The sequence below is a fragment of the Silurus meridionalis genome, chromosome 29, assembly GCF_014805685.1.
Source record: "Silurus meridionalis isolate SWU-2019-XX chromosome 29, ASM1480568v1, whole genome shotgun sequence".
Lineage (NCBI taxonomy): Eukaryota > Metazoa > Chordata > Actinopteri > Siluriformes > Siluridae > Silurus > Silurus meridionalis.
The window spans coordinates 9,878,658-9,898,657 of NC_060912.1; the positions used below are offsets into that span (position 1 = coordinate 9,878,658).

Genomic DNA, 20,000 nt, shown 5'->3' on the forward strand with positions numbered 1-20,000 from the left:
ACACACACACACACACACACACACACACACACATATGCGGTACAGTATAGCTGTATGACCATCATCAGGTCTCATTAATTGAACTGGAGATGGTGATCTTGAATTGTTGGAAAAATTGTTGGAAAATTTTGAGAAAAACAAACAAACATTTTTGTGCTCTTGAGTGTGTGTAAGTTCACACATACTGTCAAAACATTAACTAATGAAATCCTTCACATCGACTCCAGATTGTTTTATCAGCATGGATTACAGTCTAGAATCTGGAATAATTATAACATTCTGAGTGGTGAAGTGAAGAACACTGATCATCTCTTCATCATGGCTCCTGTTAGTGAGTGGAATATATGAACGTCGATCTTTCAGTCTGTGATCATTTTTCAAATTTTTATTTAAATTCACAGTATTTGGTCGACGCCTTTATCCAGAGTGACTTGCAGTAAACTCATTCATACAAATGAGCAGGTGAGGGTTTAGGGCCTTGCTCAAGGGCCCAGCAATGGCAGCTTACTGGTGTGTGTGTGTGTGTGTGTGTATATATCATCAGGGTTAAAGTTAAAGCACTCAGATCAGTGTGTGTGTGTTGTACCGAGCCGATCGGGACAGTGTGTGTGTGTGTGTGTGTGTGTGTGTGTGAGATGGGGTTTGCATTGATCTCTCTGCGGTCGTCTCTCCTCCACACTGAGCCGCACCATCGCTCTCTTCCTCCTCTGCTCTGTCTCTCTCCTCTTACCCATCATCCCTCATCCCCCTCTCTTTCTCTCTGTCTCTCTCTCTGATGCTTATCCCACCTCTCTGCCACTCTTCATCCAGCTGAAGAACAGAAGGAAGACAGGATGAACTTTTCCTCCTTTCGAACGGCTCCTGTAGCACTGACCAGGCCACATGAACCCAGCGAATAATGAGAAAGGCGAGAGGGCAGGGGAAGAGACGGAATCGGGGAGTGCTCGAAGTGAGAAATAATTGGGGTCAAAGGTTACGTAGTGACTAAATTCTCCTGCTTTGCTCGCTCTTGGCGGTTTTCTTTTCTTCTCTTTGCAAATCGTCGCAGCGTGCAACCTGCATGTAGGAGATGGGATCCGTTGAGTCTTCGGACACAGAAGCTACTTTTTTCAGTTGCTTTGCAGCTTTTTTATCAGAAATGAAATTCTCAAAACGACCTCCACATCATGTAGTCACTTGTAGGAAAATAATGGAGGAATAACCAGGAAATGAATGAACGAACAAACACTAGTACAGTAAAAGTGTGAATCCTGTTCCGTCTCTTGCAATCGATATACAATACATACGGTAATGTGTACATTTGTGCTGCTGTAATTTATAGATGCAGAAGAAATTCAGCCTTGTGCTTTTTCCATCACTGTAATCCAAACCACAGTTTACATCAGGAAATCCTGAAACCATGTGCCGTCATACTGACAACATGCCTGACCATTGTGACATTCTCGTGAACAGTGACAAAAGGACGTGTTATTCTGACACCAATGATTTGTTCATTGACACAAATACTTCAGTTTTTCTCAGTTGCTTCTTAAATCATCTTTAATATTTGCATTTCTTAAAACCATTTGTACAAACAGCACAACATATTGGATTTTTTTTATTGGAAGAAACTTTTCTCAAAATCCTCAGTTCATCTCTCAAAGTAAATATTTCTGTCAATGAACAACTCATTCCCATCAGAATGACACGTCCTTCCGTCGTTGTTCACAAACGAGCTCGTCACGATGTTTAGGCACGTTGTCAGTGTCACGGTTTCAGGATTTCCTGATGTAAACTAAGTTTTGGGTTACAGTGAAATGAAAATGTGATTTTTTCTGTATTGCAGAAATGGATTTTAACAGCACGTGTGTATTTGATTGATTGAATCCTCTCAATCAATATAAATCCTAAATGCACATTTTACTGATCTCTTATTAGTGTAGAAATCGTAATTGTGTGTTTTGCTCTGTCTGTTTATCTGCTCGAAAGTTGAAAGTTCACAAGATTCACCTTTGACCTGTTTTAGAGAAACTTTGTTTCAGCTTCTCCCGTTAGGGGGCGCCACAGCGGGTCATCCGCATGTTTGATTTGGCACATGTTTTTACGCTGGATCCCCCTCCTTAACGCAACCCTCCCCATATTTCCGGGCTTGGGACCGGCACTAAGAGTAGTGGGGTTGGTTCCCTGACCGGGGATCGAACCCGGGCCGCAACGGTGAGAGCGCCGCATCCTAACCACAAGACCACCAGGGACCCTTTGACCTGTTTTAGAGAACTAGTTGATTATTGGTTCATTACTGACATTCAATATTCATCTGCATAATTTAAGACACATTTACAAAAACAGTTTCATAGAAATTTGAACCATTTAGCATTCGATGACTTGTGCAATGAACTGATTTCTGATTCTCAAAGCAACTGGGAAAAACTGTAACAAGGTAAAAAAGGACGTTCACTCACACAAATACTTGAGAGATGAACTAAGGGTTTTAAGAAAAGTACAGGCTTTTGCAAGAAATCCATTGTGGTTTTTTGTTTGCACAAATTATTTTGAGAAATGCGTTTACTGGTGTGCGCATATTAAGGATGATTCAAGAAAATGCTCCGAAGCAACTGAGATAAAACTGTAAATGCTCTATGGACTGGTTGTGCTTGGGCTGATTTTTTGTGCACATTGTGTTATTGTGTTTTAATCTAAGCTGCGTTTGATTTGGAACTAAACTAATGAAACGTTTGCTTTTGTTTGGGCTTTTGTATGAATTGTGGGAAATGTTTTATGCCCTTAAATTGTTAGGATTATGAATCATGTTGGATTTTTTTGGTCTGGCATTTCTGGGGTCCTAATCAGGCTTTATATCCCTTATATAATTTGAGTACATTTACATTTGCGGCATTTAGCAGAAGCCCGTGTCCAGAGCGATGTACAATAGTGCTTTGAGTCTCTGGCAATGAATTAATCTACACTGATTCGCTAGATTACCTGGTTTGACTGTTTGCCTCTTAGGGAAGAACATTTGAATGGACATTCGGTGTCACCCAGTTGAAGGTGGGTTCCCTTTTGAGTTTGGTTCCTCTTAAGGTTTCCTATCATCTCAGGGAGTTGTTTCTTGCCACAGTCACCACTGGGTCAATCATTAGGGGTACATACATACGTACGCAGTAGTACATACATGAGCAGCTGTGGGGTTAAGGGCCTTGCTCAGGGGCCCAGTGGTTTGTGTGCCTAGTATTTGAACACACAATCTTCAGATCCAAAGTCCCATGCCTTAACCACTAAGCTACCATGGTGCCAGTCTGTGAGGAGGTCTGGAGTGCAATCAACATTCACATCCATCCTAAGGGGTTCAGTAGGCTTAAGGTTAGAGTTCTATAGCAGAAGATTTTCCACGTCAACCCATGTAAAGTGTATCTTCTCATGGGCATTGTGATGCTGGAGCAGGTTTGGGTCACTTAGTTCACGGGAAGGAAAACCACATGAAAAAAAGACATCCTATACAATCATGTGCCTCCAGCTTTGTGGTTTGAGAAAGAACCACATATGGATGGAAAGGTCATGTGTCCCAATACCTTGTTCATATTGTGTACTTTAGGACACACACTTTTGCTCAACAAAGAAATGCGATATGGTCTGCCACCAAAAGTTGTTTAACACGTCTGGAGATTTTATCCGCAAAGATATTCATCTTTTGATCCCTCGAGTTTCAGCAATAGCGCTGCTCCGCCGACTCCCTTCACCATAAGCACTAATGCGGTAATGTGCTTTTACTGCTTCATCAGTGTCTCTCCGAGGGTAAATATGTCAGAGGAGACTCTGATTTAGACGGTGCTGCAAATGGAGCTCGGCGAGCACAAGCTCATCCTGATGAATGGATGACATTATTCTACTGAGGCACGACGCTGTAAAATATGATTGGGTTAATGTCATTTCGAATTGAAACCGTTAACCTGGACAGTCAGGACATTTTATAGCATTATGGAGTGTGTGTGTGTGTGTGTGTGTGTGTGTGTGTCGAGGGGGTTGTTCATCGTCCACCATGACGCGTCTAATGAGTCCTAATGGTTTTGGAGTTTCTCTTGATCACAGACAGATAGAGCTTTGGGATGAGTTTGGATGTTTGGATGGATAATGCAGTAACATGGCAGGCTTTGTGTAGAATGTTCTATAGAGATAAAGAGTGAAGACACTCTCAGAGGTGACGGGTTCATGGCAGATCGGGGGCTTTGGAGATACAGAGAGAATCGAATGCCTTTAATGTCTTTTCCTCCTCCACATCATGACAGTTTCAGCATCTGTACTGATCCGTTCATATTCACCATCTGTGGCTTCGTTTCCAATCAAACTATTGATTTGTGTGGTGCAGAAATAGCAGAGGCAAAATTGTTGAGAGGACAATAGTGTGTGTGTGTGTGTGTGTGTGTGTGTGTGTATGTGTGTCAAACTTGTGTGTGTGTGTGTGTGTGTGTGTTTAAAATGAATAAAACAATTATTACATCTTATTTGAGATATTTAAAGGTGGTGAGGGTGTACATACTTTTTCTTTCTTCCTTTCTTTCTTGCTTTTATGTCATCTCTCTCTCTCGCTATCTATATTTTTGTTCGTTCTTTCTTTCTTTCTTTCTTTCTTTCTTTCTTTCTTTCTTTCTTTCTTTCTTTCTTTCTTTCTTTCTTTCTTTCTTTCTTTCTTTCTTTCTTTCCTGTACTCTTGCTCTCTCTCTAATAATCTTAATTTTTTAATCCATTCATCCATCCATCCATCCATCCATTGTTCCATCCTCTCTTCATTTCTCTTCCTGCTGAAGTGCCCTTGGGCTCTGGCTAGTGAAATGAAACTGATTAGAATAATGATGATAATGAATGAGGGGTGTATTATTGGTGTTATTGGGCAGAAGCAGGAGATGTGGGGATGCTGATGAAGGTGTAGAAGGGTGATGTTGTGAGATGATCAAAGCTCTGTTGTTCTCGTTCCGGACTCGTGTGATCTGTGATCTGTGGCTCGGGGTTCGATCGAGAGTAACTACATTACAGCAGCAGGAACGTCGAGTTTATTCAGAAGCAGTGAAGCAGAAGCGCTCGGCCTATAACCGCTTCTCTTTTCTTTCTTTCTTCCTTGTTTTTTTTTTTGTTCGTCCCATTAAAGTGGAACCGTTCCCAATTATGTTTCACTTTCCTCCTTGTCTGGTCTTAATGAAGACGAAAAGCTCTGTTACACTGTTTCCACTTAATTAGGCCCTATTTACTGGAGGTGTGAGTGAAAAAAAGGAGTTAATACTCTCTCTTTCCTTCCCTTTCCCATCCTCCTCTTCATGGTTCTCACTCCAATTCACAATCGTAATGACTCTCCTCCCTCACTTATCACACACACACGCACACAAACGCACACTGCGGTGTTTGATTCATTAACACGTCTGCGTGCAGCGCCAGAGAGTGAGCGTGGAGCCGATCGATGTGGCTCAGCCCCCGAATCTGTTCTTTATCATCTTAATATGATTCTCATTGATGAAACGCTTTCTCACAATGCTACGCACGCTGCACTTTTACATACACACACACACACACACACACACACACACACATACACACATACATACACACACATTCTCATTGACAAAATGCTTTCTCAATGCCTGCACACACACACACACACACACACACACACAAACATACACACACAGAATGAGAGAGACGGATGAGTGAAAAGAAAAAGAATATTGAAGAAAGGAAAGAAAATTGCCAGCAGAGTCAATGCTTCTTTCTTATGTTCTTATGTTCTTTCTTTCTTTCTTTCTTTCTTTCTTTCTTTCTTTCTTTCTTTCTTTCTTTCTTTCTCTCGCTATACTATTTCAAATCATTCTTTTATCCCTTAACTCTATATTAGCTATGTTAAAGGATAAAGGATAAGCAACATATATATATATATATATATATATATATATATATATATATATATATATATATATATATATATATATATATATATATGTGTGTGTGTGTGTGTGTGTGTGTGTGTGTGTGTGTGTGTGTGTGTGTGTGTTTAATGGTTATTAAAAGGTTAATCAGCTTTTTAGATTGAAGAGACACTGAGATTAAACACGTGTTGGGTTTTGATGAAAGTTTGGTAAATAAAACACTTTATCATGTCTGTGATTCAGTCTCGGGGATAAGAAAGCACTATAGATCATCTCCAGCAGCATGTAACACACTCTCCTTTCCTCCGTTTCATATAAAACAGGGGAGCAATGTATTAAAAAGCAAGCAAGGAAGCCATGATATGACTGTTTCAATGGTTGTTTTTGAAGCAAAATCTTTTTACCAGAAGTGACTGGAAACCAAAAGTCAATAGCAGACATACAGAGGAGTGAACACGGACGCACATGTTTAATTTCAACAAATCACACAAATAAATTTATATAAGATCTATATAAGATTAAGGTCAGAGCATGTGCTTATACTGTTTATCAAATAAAATTCAATAAAATATGTGAATAATTTCAGCTTACACTTATTCCTCACATTTATTGCACATCTACTCTACATAAACCTTAAACATTGTACTGTACATCTACTTTACACACTTTACGGCACTGCACTATATATTTCCTTTACAGAAACGTAACAGCAGTTTAGTATACATGTTTATTACAGAAACTTTACAATGCTGCACTATACATTTACTTTACACAATTCTTTCACTGCACATTTCCTTTACTTTACATAAATCTTACAGCACTACATGCTACATCTATTTTAGATTAACTTTACAGCACTGCACTACACATCTACTTTACACAAACTTTACAGCAATCCACTAAATATCTCCTTTACACAACTCTCACAACACAACACTATATTTGCACTTTATATAAACATTACAACACTACACTCAATACCCATTTTGCGTAAACTTTTCTGCACTGCATTATATACAGTATACTTGACAGCACTGCACTGTACAAATTTACAAATATTTTATATTGCTGCACTACACATATACTTGACACATACATTACTCATCTATTTTACACATATTTTACAGAACCACATTACTCATCTACTTTACACATACTTTACAGAACCTTATTACTCATCTACTTTACACATACTTTACATAACCTCATTACTCATCTTCTTTACACATACTTTACATAATATTTTACTCATCTACTTTACACATACTTTACAGAACCTTATTACTCATCTACTTTACATACTTTACATAACCTCATTACTGATCTACTTTACATACTTTATATAACCTCATTACTCATCTACTTTACATAACCTCATTACTCATCTACTTTGCACATACTTTACAGAACCTTATTACTCATCTACTTTAAACATACTTTACAAAACCTCATTACTCATTTATTTTACACATACTTTACAGAACCTCATTACTCATCTACTTTACACATACTTTACAGAAACACATTACTCATCTACATTACTCACATTACTCATCTACTTTACACATACTTTACATAACCTCATTAAGCATCTACTTTAAATAATCTACATAATCTTTACATAATCTCATTACTCATCTACTTTACACATACTTTACATAAATTCATTACCCAGCTACTTTACACATAATTTACAGAACCACATTACTCATCTACATTACTCACATTACTCATCTACATTACTCATCTACTTTACATAATCTCAAAACTCATCTACTTTAGACATACTTTACAGAACCACATTACTCATCTACTTTACACATACTTTACAGAACCACATTAGATTTCTACTAAATGCAAACTTTACAGCACCACACTGCACGTGTTTCACACATACTTTACAGTAGCACACTACACATCTGCTTCACACATGCTTTGCAGCACCTCATTTGTTTCACATGTACTTCACAGCATTGCAATAAATATTCACTTTACACGTGTGCTTCACAGCAGCACCCAACATATTTACTTGTGAATGTGTGCACGTATGTTTGTGCATGACTACTTATGCCGTACTTTTAATCACTGGAGAATTTTAATAGCTAGTCTTTGTAATGAAATATGGCCACACGCTACCTGGTGAAAACACAGCAATAAATCTTACACTCCTGCACTGACGTGCTGCCTAACGCACATGAATCACAGCACTGAGTCGTGAGAAATGACAGCTATTACACTAATGAACGGCCTGATTAATACAGGACATTAAAAAAGGGCTGTGGACAGGGGAGATCTGAGGCACGAGTCACCCACAGCTATGGCATATGGCTGTTGCACACACACACACACACACACACACACACACACACACATTTTAAATGTGTTCCACCTTTGCAAAGGTTACATAATATTTCATGCACATACAAAATTACACTTGATATCTACTTTACACAGAATTTACAAAAACATTTACATCTATTTTACACGTATTGTACAACAGTACTTTTAACATGTATTTTAAGCAAATTCAACTTAAGTACATTATACATCTAATTTACACACAATCTACATGTTACCGCACATTAGACATTTACTTTACACATATTTTACAGAAGCATATTATACATTTTCTTTACACATAATGTACCTAAACGTTACAGGAAAATGGACATCTACTTTACAAATATTACATAAGAATATTACATTTGTAATTTACGCACATTTGTAAACCAGATCTTCGAGGAGCTCACTTTGTGCACAGGGGCATCAAGTTCAATTGAATGCAAAATTTGATTATAGCGCATCTAAAGACGTCCTGTACAATTGAGTGCCTCCAGCTTTGTGGTAACAGTTTGGAAATGAACCACATGTAGCAGGAAAGGTCAGGTGACCCAATACTTTTAGCAATAAAGTGTTTCTATTTTAACACTTTTTTTACATGATGGACATAACACCTCCATTCCAATAGAGGTCATTACTTCCTGAATACTAGCCGCTTCTTCTTTACCATGTACCACTTCCGGTTTACAGCATATATAGAGCTGGTCCAAAGCCTCAATCATGGTAAAGTCTTGATTTCAGTGTTTGTGTAAGTTTTGTGTCTAGCAACTGTTCCTTTTTCTACTGATGTGCTCTTTGTCTGAGCTTAAAGTTTTTGTGTAACTGTTGTTCTCAGTTTGATTTTGCTAATAAATCCCCCCCCCCCACCCCCTACTTCAGAGAGTAATTAACAACAGTCTTCACCACGGCTACACCATTATAACAGTAAATACTTTTCCGACCCTCAGGTTATGTCATGGACCCCAGTTTAAGGAGGGTGTTTATGGGATAACAGCTGCATTTCACAGCAACACCTATACACATGTGGATTCTTTGTTTCTTCTTTCACATGCTTAATTTTTAGTGTCTCAGCAATTATTGTGTCTCCAGTTAGTCCAAGAGAAGCAGCAGTTTTTAATTACTTTTGATGAATGACTAATTGCTTATGCCTTGATCCTCGATGCTCCCAGTACACACTTCATTACAGCTGCTGTGTGTCCATAGGGATAGAATCAATTCACAAACACACACACACTCGCACACACAAACACACATGTTTAGAGTTTGGGTGTGAGCCAGAAAGTATAAATGGTCATAAACATAGCTGAACACACACACACACACACACACACACACATATGCATGCACATATATATACACACATACAAGCGCATGGAATTCTGGGTCTTAGCCAATTCATTATAATACATTTAATAAGTTTGGGTTCTAGCCAGACTTCATATATATATATATATATATATATATATATATATATATATATATATATATATATATATATATATATACATACAGACTATTTGTTTGTAAGTTGTTACTGTGTTCGTTATTGACTACACATATCTCCTAATGATGTAAGAGCTATAAATACTATTAAAATAACAATAAAATATACTATAACCAATCGAAATACTGTATACAATATTTTGTATTAAGTAATAAATAAATAATAAAAAAATATTTTAAAAAAATCATTGGCCTGGGTCCAGTGTGCATCATGTAAACTCGTTACACCCTTCAGTTTTTAGTTTTTTTATTGTTTGATGCAGCCTGATGCTACAATTGTAAAAAAAAAAAAATAATAATAATTTATAATCTACACTCAGTACCCCATAATCACAAAGTAAAAACAGAAAATGTTTGTTTTCTAGAAATGTTTGTCAATTGTTAAAAAATGTTCTAAAATATCACATGTACATATGTATGCAGACCTTAGACTTAGTTGAAGCACCTTTACAGCCACGAGCGCCGATGGTCAACCACTTTCAGGTCTCTCTAGAGATTCAGTAGGGTTCAGGTCAGGGCTCTGGGTTAGGGTTAGGGATAAGGTTAGGGTTAGGGTTTGGGTTAGGGTTAGGGTTAAGGATAGGTTAAGGATAGGGTTAGGGTTAGGGATAGGGTTAAGGATAGGGTTAGCGTTAGGGTTTGGGTTAGGGTTAGGGATAGGGTTAAGGATAGGGTTAAGGATAGGGTTAGGGTTTGGGTTAGGGTTAGGGATAGGGTTAAGGATAGGGTTAGGGTTAGGGATAAGGTTTGGGTTAGGGATAGGGATAGGGTTAGGATAGGGTTAGGGTTTGGGTTAGGTTTAGGGATAAGGATAAGGATAGGGATAGGGTTAGGATAAGGTTAGTGTTAGGGATAGGGTTAGGGATAAGGTTTGGGTTAGGTTTAGGGATAGGGATAGGGTTAGAGATAGGGTTAGGGATAGGGATAGGGTTAGGAATAAGGTTAGGGATAGGGTAAGGTTAGGGATAGGGATAGGGTTAGGATAGGGTTATGGATAGGGTTAAGTATAGGGTTAGGGATAGGGTAGGGTTAGGGATAAGGTTAGGGATAGGGTAAGGGTTAGGAATAAGGTAAGGGTTAGGGATAGGGTTGGGGATAGGGTTAGGGATAGGGTAAGGTTAGGGATAGGGTTAGGGACAGGGTAAGGGTTAGGGATAGGGTTAGGGACAGGGTAAGGGTTAGGGATAGGCAAGGGTTAGGGATAGGGATAGGGTTGGGGATAGGCAAGGGTTAGGATAGGGTTGGGGATAGGGTAAGGGTTAGGGATAGGGTTGGGGATAGGGCAAGGGTTAGGATAGGGTAAGGGTTAGGGATAGGGTTGGGGATAGGGTAAGGGTTAGGGATAGGGTTGGGGATAGGGTAAGGGTTAGGGATAGGGTTGGGGATAGGGTAAGGGTTAGGGATAGGGTAAGGGTTAGGGATAGGGTTGGGGATAGGGTAAGGGTTAGGGATAGGGTTGGGGATAGGGTAAGGGTTAGGGATAGGGTTGGGGATAGGGTTACTCGAGGATATTCACACAATCGTCCATAAGCCACTCGTTGAAAAACTTTGTGAATGCACTGATTGTATATCTACATTTGCCTCATTAATCATTACATCTCATTTGCATAATATTTTCATACTGTTCGATTTCATTGCATTGTTAGGCCACAACTATGTTCAATCTACATCCTGTCAGTTTATATCACTAGTAACACTGTGAACACTACTGATGTCTGTGTGTGTGATAGAGAGAGAGAGAGAGAGAAGCCTGTGATAGTGTGTGTACACCTACAGATGTTTGCTCGTTTGTAGAAAAAGCTTATTTTATCTGAAAGATGTTTTAATGATCTCTCTTTCTCTCTCTTTTTTTCTTTCTCTATCTCTCACTCTCTCTCTCATTTCTCTGTGTGTATTACAGGACCAAGAGTGTATGTGTGAGTGTGTGTGGAAACAGTGAGTGACTTTTCACTGAATTGGCCTGCTGTACATGGAGACTCCCATCTGGCCAGGTCAGTCACTGCTTTTGTGCGTGAGTGTGTGTGTGTGTGTGTGTGTGTGTGTGTGTGTGTGTGTGTGTGTGTGTGTGTGTGTGTGTGTGTGTGTCTAAGAGTGTGAAAGAGAAAGAGAGATAAACCAAAGAGATTCTTGAGGCAGACAGGCAAAGGGACAGACAGTTGATTGATGCTTTTATAAAGAAGTGTGTGTGTGTGTGTGTGTGTGTGTGTGTGTGTGTGTGTGTGTGTGTGTGTGTGTGTGTGTGAACGCAAAGTTAATGTTGCATGTTTTTTCGAAGATTGATGGATCCCTGCAGTTGCGCATTAAGGAGAGGAATATGCTTTCTCCCTAAAGACTATCTTTCTTTCCGTCTGTCTGTTTTTTCTATGGTGTACACACACACACACACACACGCGTGCACACGCACACATACACACACACTTCTACGACTTCTCCAATGTACATGCATCAAGGTTATGTGGATGATTTATTACTACTACACCCAAATCACAGTTATGCATATGACCTACTACTACATATACCTTCCATTATGGTGCTGTTGATGATCTTCACACATCTGAGTTATGGGATGATCTACTATTTTCACACTCATCACAGTTATCCGGCTGATCTACTATTTCGACATGTATGTTATTAAAATGTATCTACTACACACATCAGGGCTAAGAGGATGGATTTACTACATATGGTCATTCAGAGATCTACTACACCCATCAGGTTTATGAAGGTGATCTACTACTACATACACATCGGAGTTATTTAGTGGATCTACAAGACACACTTTAAAGTTAAGTTTTGTAGGTGAACAAGTAAACAAATAAGTAAACAATTAGTAAAAGCACATCCTGGCTATGCAGGTGATCTACTACATGCAGGTCAGGGTTAAACCGATTATCTGCTCCACACAACATATTCTAGGTCTTTATATTTAGGCTTTAATGCTTATAATTTCATTAACTGATGCTAATTTGTGGGACAATAATCATGTGATATAAACTCCAAAATGACCCGAGATCCTCTGAAACTTCAAGGAATATGTTTCAACAAGTGGAATGTACAGGCAGTGCAGACAGTGCTGGACTGAAGCAGACAAAATACCTACATACAGAATTGGGAGATGGAATGAGGCATGTGGCCTTCTTTATTTTTTTATCATGGGCTTTACATGCTGTATATTTTGTATTTTTAAAGGAGATGGAGGAATAAAACACAGTCAGCCGTTTAAAGGGTATGTGCTTTAGGGTTGTAGTTCTTGTCATATCACATCTCTTCTGCTCCTTCTCTCTCCTCCTTTGACCATATATACACACACACACACACACACACACACACACACAGATATATATATATATATATACACATGTATGTAGAAACACATACCCTGATTCTTTCTCTGCAGTGGAGGAAAGAGAGAGAAACAGTAAGTGTGAGAGAGAGAGAGAGAGAGAGAGAGAGAGAGAGAGAGAGAGAGAGAGAGAGAGAGAGAGAGAGAGAGAGAGAGAGAGAGAGAGAGAGAGAGAGAGAGAGAGAGAGTGCTGACGGAGGCATTTGCTGTGAAACGCCCATTACAGAGACCATAAATCCTGCTGTGGCTCTCCAGGGCTGCCTGTGTCAGCAATCATATAGCACGAGAGAAAAAGAGAGAAAGAGAGAGAGAGAGAGAGAGAGAGAGAGAGAGAGAGAGAGAGAGAGAAAATCTGAGCATTAGAATGCATATAACGTTTTCAATTTTGGGTCACGACATCAGTAGGACTGTTTCTACTGTACAAAGACATTGTGTGTGTGTGTGTGTGTGTGTAAAAAAAGCCCTGTTGGTTTCCTCATTTTTAGGAAGAAAAAAAAAAAACAATTCACGCAGATTTTGAGTCTTAAATGACTTTTAGACACAATTTGTGAGCATTTGATTGGATTTGTTCGGACCTGATTTGACCAACAATACAGCATCTGATTTTTCATAAGGCACAGAGTGTCTTCTCCTGTATATGGCATGGATGCTCAGCTACCACAGTACATTTGTGTTGAAGTGGCAGATCAGTTTTTAAAGTGTCAGATGGTTGTGAGTTCAAATCCCAGCATCACCAAGTTGGGCCCTTGAGTAAGGCCCTTATCTGCCCCTCAACTGCTCACTGTAAGTCAGTCTGTCTAAGTGCATATATCATGGGTCGTGCTTTTCACACCCAGGCCTTCAGTGGTGTCAGATCTGAATCACCATCATTATCACACCGAAGCTACAAAAATGTCAATATTATAGAGAACGCAGTAGAACAGAGCGCTGCATCGCACACAGGAATCTCATGCAGTAAGAATGGATGCTGTTACTAAAGCAAGAAACCCAGTGGACACAGTTAAACAAGTCTCCTTTCACTGGAGCCACAGCTGCACGAGATTTTTTCTGTGTGACGGTTTTCCTGATGATTTGACATGAATAGAAATTGTGTGTTTTGGTGCAAATTCAACAGGAAAAAAAATGCAAAAAAGTATAAAAAAGCTTAACAACTGTTTGAACTGTTTTGGCGACCTTTCCTCACTCACAGTGTCCAGTTTTTCTGGAAAAGTCCGTGTTGTAATTGTCCTTATAAGTGTATCTGCAAACCAAATCAAATTTTTTTTAGCAGATACCTTTGACCCCGGCAAGACATGGGCGGGCTGAAATCTGATTGGATAAAAAGAGGCAATGTATACAGACATTACTTGCAGCTGGATGGATTATTGGGGATAATTTAATACATATTTATGGACAAAAATGTATTCAAATGTAAGTAGGTGATTCTGATAGAGTTTAGGCCAGCAGTGAAGGCCTTGTTGGCCCTGATGGCCTACCACTGTGTGAATGTAAATGGAATGGAATGGTGGATCAGGACACCGGCATACACTAGTCTACCTCAGGGCATCTCACACACATACACTCACTCCCCCATTTAGACCTATGGGTTATTTATGATAGCGAATGTACAGTATCCACCTCAGGGTAAGAACATGTGAGCATGTGCAACTCTGTCCAGACAGAACACAGGATGCAGATACTGATGCTGATGCTGTGAACTCTAAGTCTCCAGCCCAGCATTTACTTTTGAGCAGTGTCCTTTGCTGGGATTGAGTCTTCTAGTGTGTGAACTCGGTCATGTTTCTAAGGTGTGTGTGTGTGTGTGTGTGTGTGTGTGTGTTCGAGGGATGTGCACTAGGTGATAAATGTGTTTATTTGCACAACAAGTGTGTTCATTTACAGTAGATTAACAGTGGGGAGGAGCAGAGACTGCCTTCTACTGTTTCACTACACACACACACACACACACACACACACACACACCATTGTGATACCACAGCCCAGGTGTTCCCCAGCAGGCTTAACAGCAGGGTGTGTGTGTGTGTGTGTGTGTGTGTGTGTGTGTGTGCAGTAAATTCAGTCATAAGGGCAAGCAAAGCAATATGGAGGTTCTGCCATAGCTCACTACACTGTTTAAAGTGTTTGTGTCCCTTTCTCTTTCTCACAAACACACACACACACACACACACACACACACACACACACACACACACACACACAAACAACTGCACAGACTATATTTTTGAGCTTCCCTTCTTTCAAACCGATTTCAATTCCACTTATATCTCAACAGAGAGACAGAGAGAAAGAGATGAGAGATAAATGAGGATGATGAGAGATAGATGAGAGAGATGAAGGAGAGATGAGAGAGAAATGAGGATGATGAGAGAGAGATGAGGATGATGAGAGAGAGATGAGAGAGAGATGAGAGAGAGATGAGGATGATGAGAGAGAGATGAGAGAGAAATGAGGATGATGAGAGAGAGATGAGAGAGAGATGAGGATGATGAGAATGAAGAGGATAATGAGGGAAAAGACGCATCTCTGTTAAATGAAACATGGCTTGGATGCAGTGACGGGTCGTTCATGAACGATTCCTTCATTTTGAACGAGTCTTCAATGTGACTCAGACGCGCAGAAGCAAAGCATCGCAAATGTTATGCTGTTCCTCTCTCTACACTTTTTCAATCCGTTTGTTCTTTTATCACGTGACTCCCATATACACTATGCAGTTACATATACATGTATAAACGATTGAAACTATAGTCAAAGTTGGTGCATGTGGACATGTTGGGGAACTGCTTATTTAAAATCTTACATTTTATTTTATTTTCGACTTTAAATTGTTTGTTTATTTTGCTGAATTCGAAGAACTTCTTATTCTTTCAGCTTTTCCCATTAGGGGTCGCCACAGCAGATCATCCGTCTCAACACCCCTCTGTCCTCTACACCTGCCTCTTTCACACCAACTACCTGCATGTCTTGATCTGATTTTCCCGTCACTACTTGGGAAAGGGTGCAGCTCCGTTAAATGTAACATGGTCGTCCTGAATGCACTCAATATGGCGTAGGATTCAGGAGAAAAATATCGTCATGATGATCAAATGAAATGAACAATTGTATGTTTGAGCATTTTCTCGAAAAAGCCTTCACACACTGATGAGGATAAGAGGAACAGGGGACCTCCACCATCCTGTTACAGTGAATCATCGTCATAGGTACCGGAAACCGTCTGTTACACTGTACAGTGAAATTCTATAAAAGTCGATGAGTCCTTTAAGCAACTTATGACATCAATTTAGAAGACAGAAAATAGACAAAAAGACAAGACATAAATGACAAATGTACAATGTTATAATAGTGTGCAAACATGTGCACACGTCCCACAGTGGGCAGAGGGGGATTGGGGTCTATGTTGGTATTCTTATTATAAAGGGATCCATGAATATGTACAAAAACTGCAGAGGTAGCCTGAGGTAGATTGTGCCTATGTTGGTATTTCAAGTGTAAAGGGGTATAGTGTGTGTGTGTGTGTGTGTGTGTGTGTGTGTGTGTGTGTGTGTGTGTGTGTGTGCATGCAAACCACCTGTTGCAGTGAGAAGTAGCATCAGTCTGAACAAACAGGGTTATACAAAGGTTAAGGGCATTTCCCTGGAAATATATACTGCCCCTGCAAACATCAAACTATATGAACATCTGAACAGGGCTTTGGAAATTTCGAAACACATGGACCTGGGAATATATGTTGGATTTTGAGAACATAGGCATGTGTAATTATAGAGACCTCTGGGATATATGTTCCTGAGAACAGAAAGCTCTTTTGGAACACAGTACCCTTGGGAAATATAGTGCCAGGAATATAACACCTTGTGAAAACAAGGTCCTGGAAACAGGGATATTGCGTGGTGCTTGAAACTTGGTGAACCTTTAGGAATGTTCTAGATGTCTGCGTTAACCAATGAGACCAAAATAGTATACTTGGTCAATTACATATTGTGCAAAATGATGCAATATTTCATACATTGTTTTGAAAAAAGTATTGAGACGCCTGACTTTTGCAGCTATATGTGGTTCTTTCCTGAACCTTTAGCACAAAGTTGGAAGCACACAGTTGATGTTGTCTTTGGATGTGGTGGCATGAAATTTTCCCTTCATTAAACTAGGAGAACCAAACCAGAATAAGAGATCTTGGGGGCTTTCTATAGAGCTCCAAACTCAACCTAATAGAACAGCTTTGGAATGTTTGTGACTGCTGACTGCACCCCAGGCCTCTTTACCTCACCCACATCAGTACCTTACTTCACCCGTGACAACACCCTAGTGGCTAAACGAGCACAAATCTCCACAAACACACTCCAAAATCTAGTGGAACATCTTCCCAGAAGTGTGGAGGTCATTATAACAGTAAATAGGAACAATATGTGGAATGGGATTTAAAAAAACACATCCTAATGTTATAGTCCTCAATCTTTTGTCCATACGCGTGTCTGGCAAAAATATATAAACTTCTAAAAATGACAATGAATAATTTGATGGCAATCAGGTGTGAGTGAGATCGTTTTATTTAAAGAACACGGATGTATCTGTAGAAGATTGATCTTCTCAATACAGGTTCAAGGGGATGTAATGCCTAATGGCATGAACTGATTATTTCTGAGGACCAGAGAAAAAAGGGTTGCTGGTGCTCACTAGGCTGAAAAAGATCACAAAACCTTCTCAACAGATTTTGGACACCATCAATCCAAAAATTTTTCAAATTCAATCCCAATTGTGTACAAATAGACAGAAATTGTAGATTATTTCCTGATCAGTTCAAAATCAAGATGTTTAATAGGTCACACTGGAAACTTGGACAGCTTCTTCTCTGGGATGTGGTAGCCCAGTGGTTAAGGCTCTGGTTTAGGGGTTCTAGTCCCAAAAGTTTCACATAACTGCCACTCTTGGGACCCCTCAAACAAGGCCCTAAACCCTCTGTGCTCCTGGGGCACTGTATCATGGCTGATCCTGAGCTCTGACTCCAGCTTCCTTTCATAACTGGGATATGTATGACTCTATGAAGAAAGAATTTTGCTGTGCTGAGTACAGGGGACAAGTAAAAAGCACCTTTCCTTTCTTTTCTTTTTGAGCAACTAAAATCTTCTCTCGCATTGGACAACGTTAATGTTCATGACTCTAACACTAAAAGTCGTGTGATTGTCATGGTTGCATGGAGACAATCCATGTCTTCCCAAGAACACCATCACTGTTTGTCTTGTGTAAGGAAAACATGGAGGCCTTAGAATATAGAACCTTGAAAGCATAAAATCTATAGACTTGTATACTGTAGACCTGAAAACACAGAACACTTTGGAAGCATTCCAGGGCAGTGGAATAAGGAAATAAAGAAAATAAAGGACCTGAAAACATATGACACTGAGAGGAAGTAAGTGTTTCCTAAAAAAATGTTTAATATTTGAAGGATTTCATTATGGGACTCCCTCTGCCACAGAAGCAACACTTCATAAACACTTGATAGAAACCGATATCAAAAAGTCCATTTGTGTCTCTATCATTTACAAATGTCCCACAATGTTTTTTCACCAATAATCATTTTTGAATAAATTCTAGCTTCAGTTTTGTATAATGGAGGCTGATCTGCAGATGCTCCACGAGGAGAGTGGAATCTCAGTGGTTTCGAATTCAGACTTCTGATCAAAAGTTCATGAAATCAAATCTTAGCACCAGCAAGCTGCGCAATTGTTTAAACAATCGTAAGTCGTTCTGACCGCGACGCCACAAATGGAAATGTAAATTCTAATACTGTACATACTTGTGCATTAGTGTATGATACACAACCCAAATCTAGTAAAGGAATTTATCCTGCGCTCTTCCCTCCACCATAATCAAATCATGAAGTCCTCTGTCGTGACTTTAGAGGATCACTAATAAGTTCCCTCTCTCGCATGGCGCTGTCAGTTAGCGAGCGGCGAGCGTCAAGAGGACTCGCTTAATCCCAAGAATGCAAAGCAGGGGGCTGGGGTAATTGCTCTGAGAAGCGCTCTGATTGTGGCTGATGGATGGAGAGGAAGCGGGCACTGATTAACGAGCGCCACTTGCCGTCAACGCGAGCGGAAATTAAGCATTTAGGTTTAAGAGCAGCATTTGTTACCTTCAGGCGACTCGATAGAGACATTAGTCAAAGCGTTTCGGGGTGGACATGCTACGTCTACTGTACGGACACGAGGACCGCATTTTGAACGAGGACGCACTGACGAGGATGCACAAATGCCGTGTATATGTGTGTGTGTGTGTGTGTGTGTGTTTTGTCCACAGTTTCTTAAAGGGAAATACTGTAGTGTCATTAATAAGCAATGGTGTATGTCGGACTATTATTTGTCTTTATACATTAATAAGTACATTATGATTATATGATTATGGTCCGTATTAACAGTTCATTCAATTAACATTCTGAGCAATTAAACCTAAACTTAAACTCAATCTACTCTGAAGATCTTCCACTTGATGACTTGACAATTTTCTTAGAACGTAGAACTTTTTTTTTTTTTAGAACTTTTCTATGCAGCGCTGTAATAACGGCTAGAGCAAGAGCGTAATCTGAGCGTTAAACGCAGGGCGGCCTCTTTTTTTTTCTTTCAGCCAAAAACGATAATGCCATTTTCGCCCGAAACTTCGTTGCATCCCTACTTATAAGCTCTAATGACTTCTAGCTACTTTTTTAACCTCATCCTTGTAGCTTCAGTGTGAAAAACCTCAGACTTGATTTTGGTGGGAAAATTGTAAGCAATCGATTTGCTCGATTCTTTTGCATTTAATGATTCTGTAAATCCATGTTGAAATGCAGGTGGTATCAGATTGAGTGTGTGTATGTGTGTGAGTGACTACGGCTCGTTAATGTGTGTGTGTCAGTATGTTGAATTTAATCTCTCCCTGAATGACCTTGCCCAGTAATG

The 20,000-nt window shown here is 39.6% G+C and overlaps 1 protein-coding gene across 4 annotated transcripts in view; it reads left to right on the forward strand.

Annotated features, from left to right (window-relative positions):
- LOC124382194 (RNA binding protein fox-1 homolog 3-like) overlaps window positions 1-20,000 on the forward strand; it is a 174,879-nt gene that overhangs the window by 21,752 nt on the left and 133,127 nt on the right. For all 4 annotated transcript variants that reach the window (XM_046844353.1, XM_046844351.1, XM_046844355.1 and 1 more), the window contains exon 2: window positions 11,629-11,719. In XM_046844353.1, coding sequence (XP_046700309.1) covers window positions 11,698-11,719 — 22 coding nt within the window. In that variant the 5' untranslated portion in view covers window positions 11,629-11,697. The remainder of the gene's footprint in view (window positions 1-11,628; window positions 11,720-20,000) is intronic.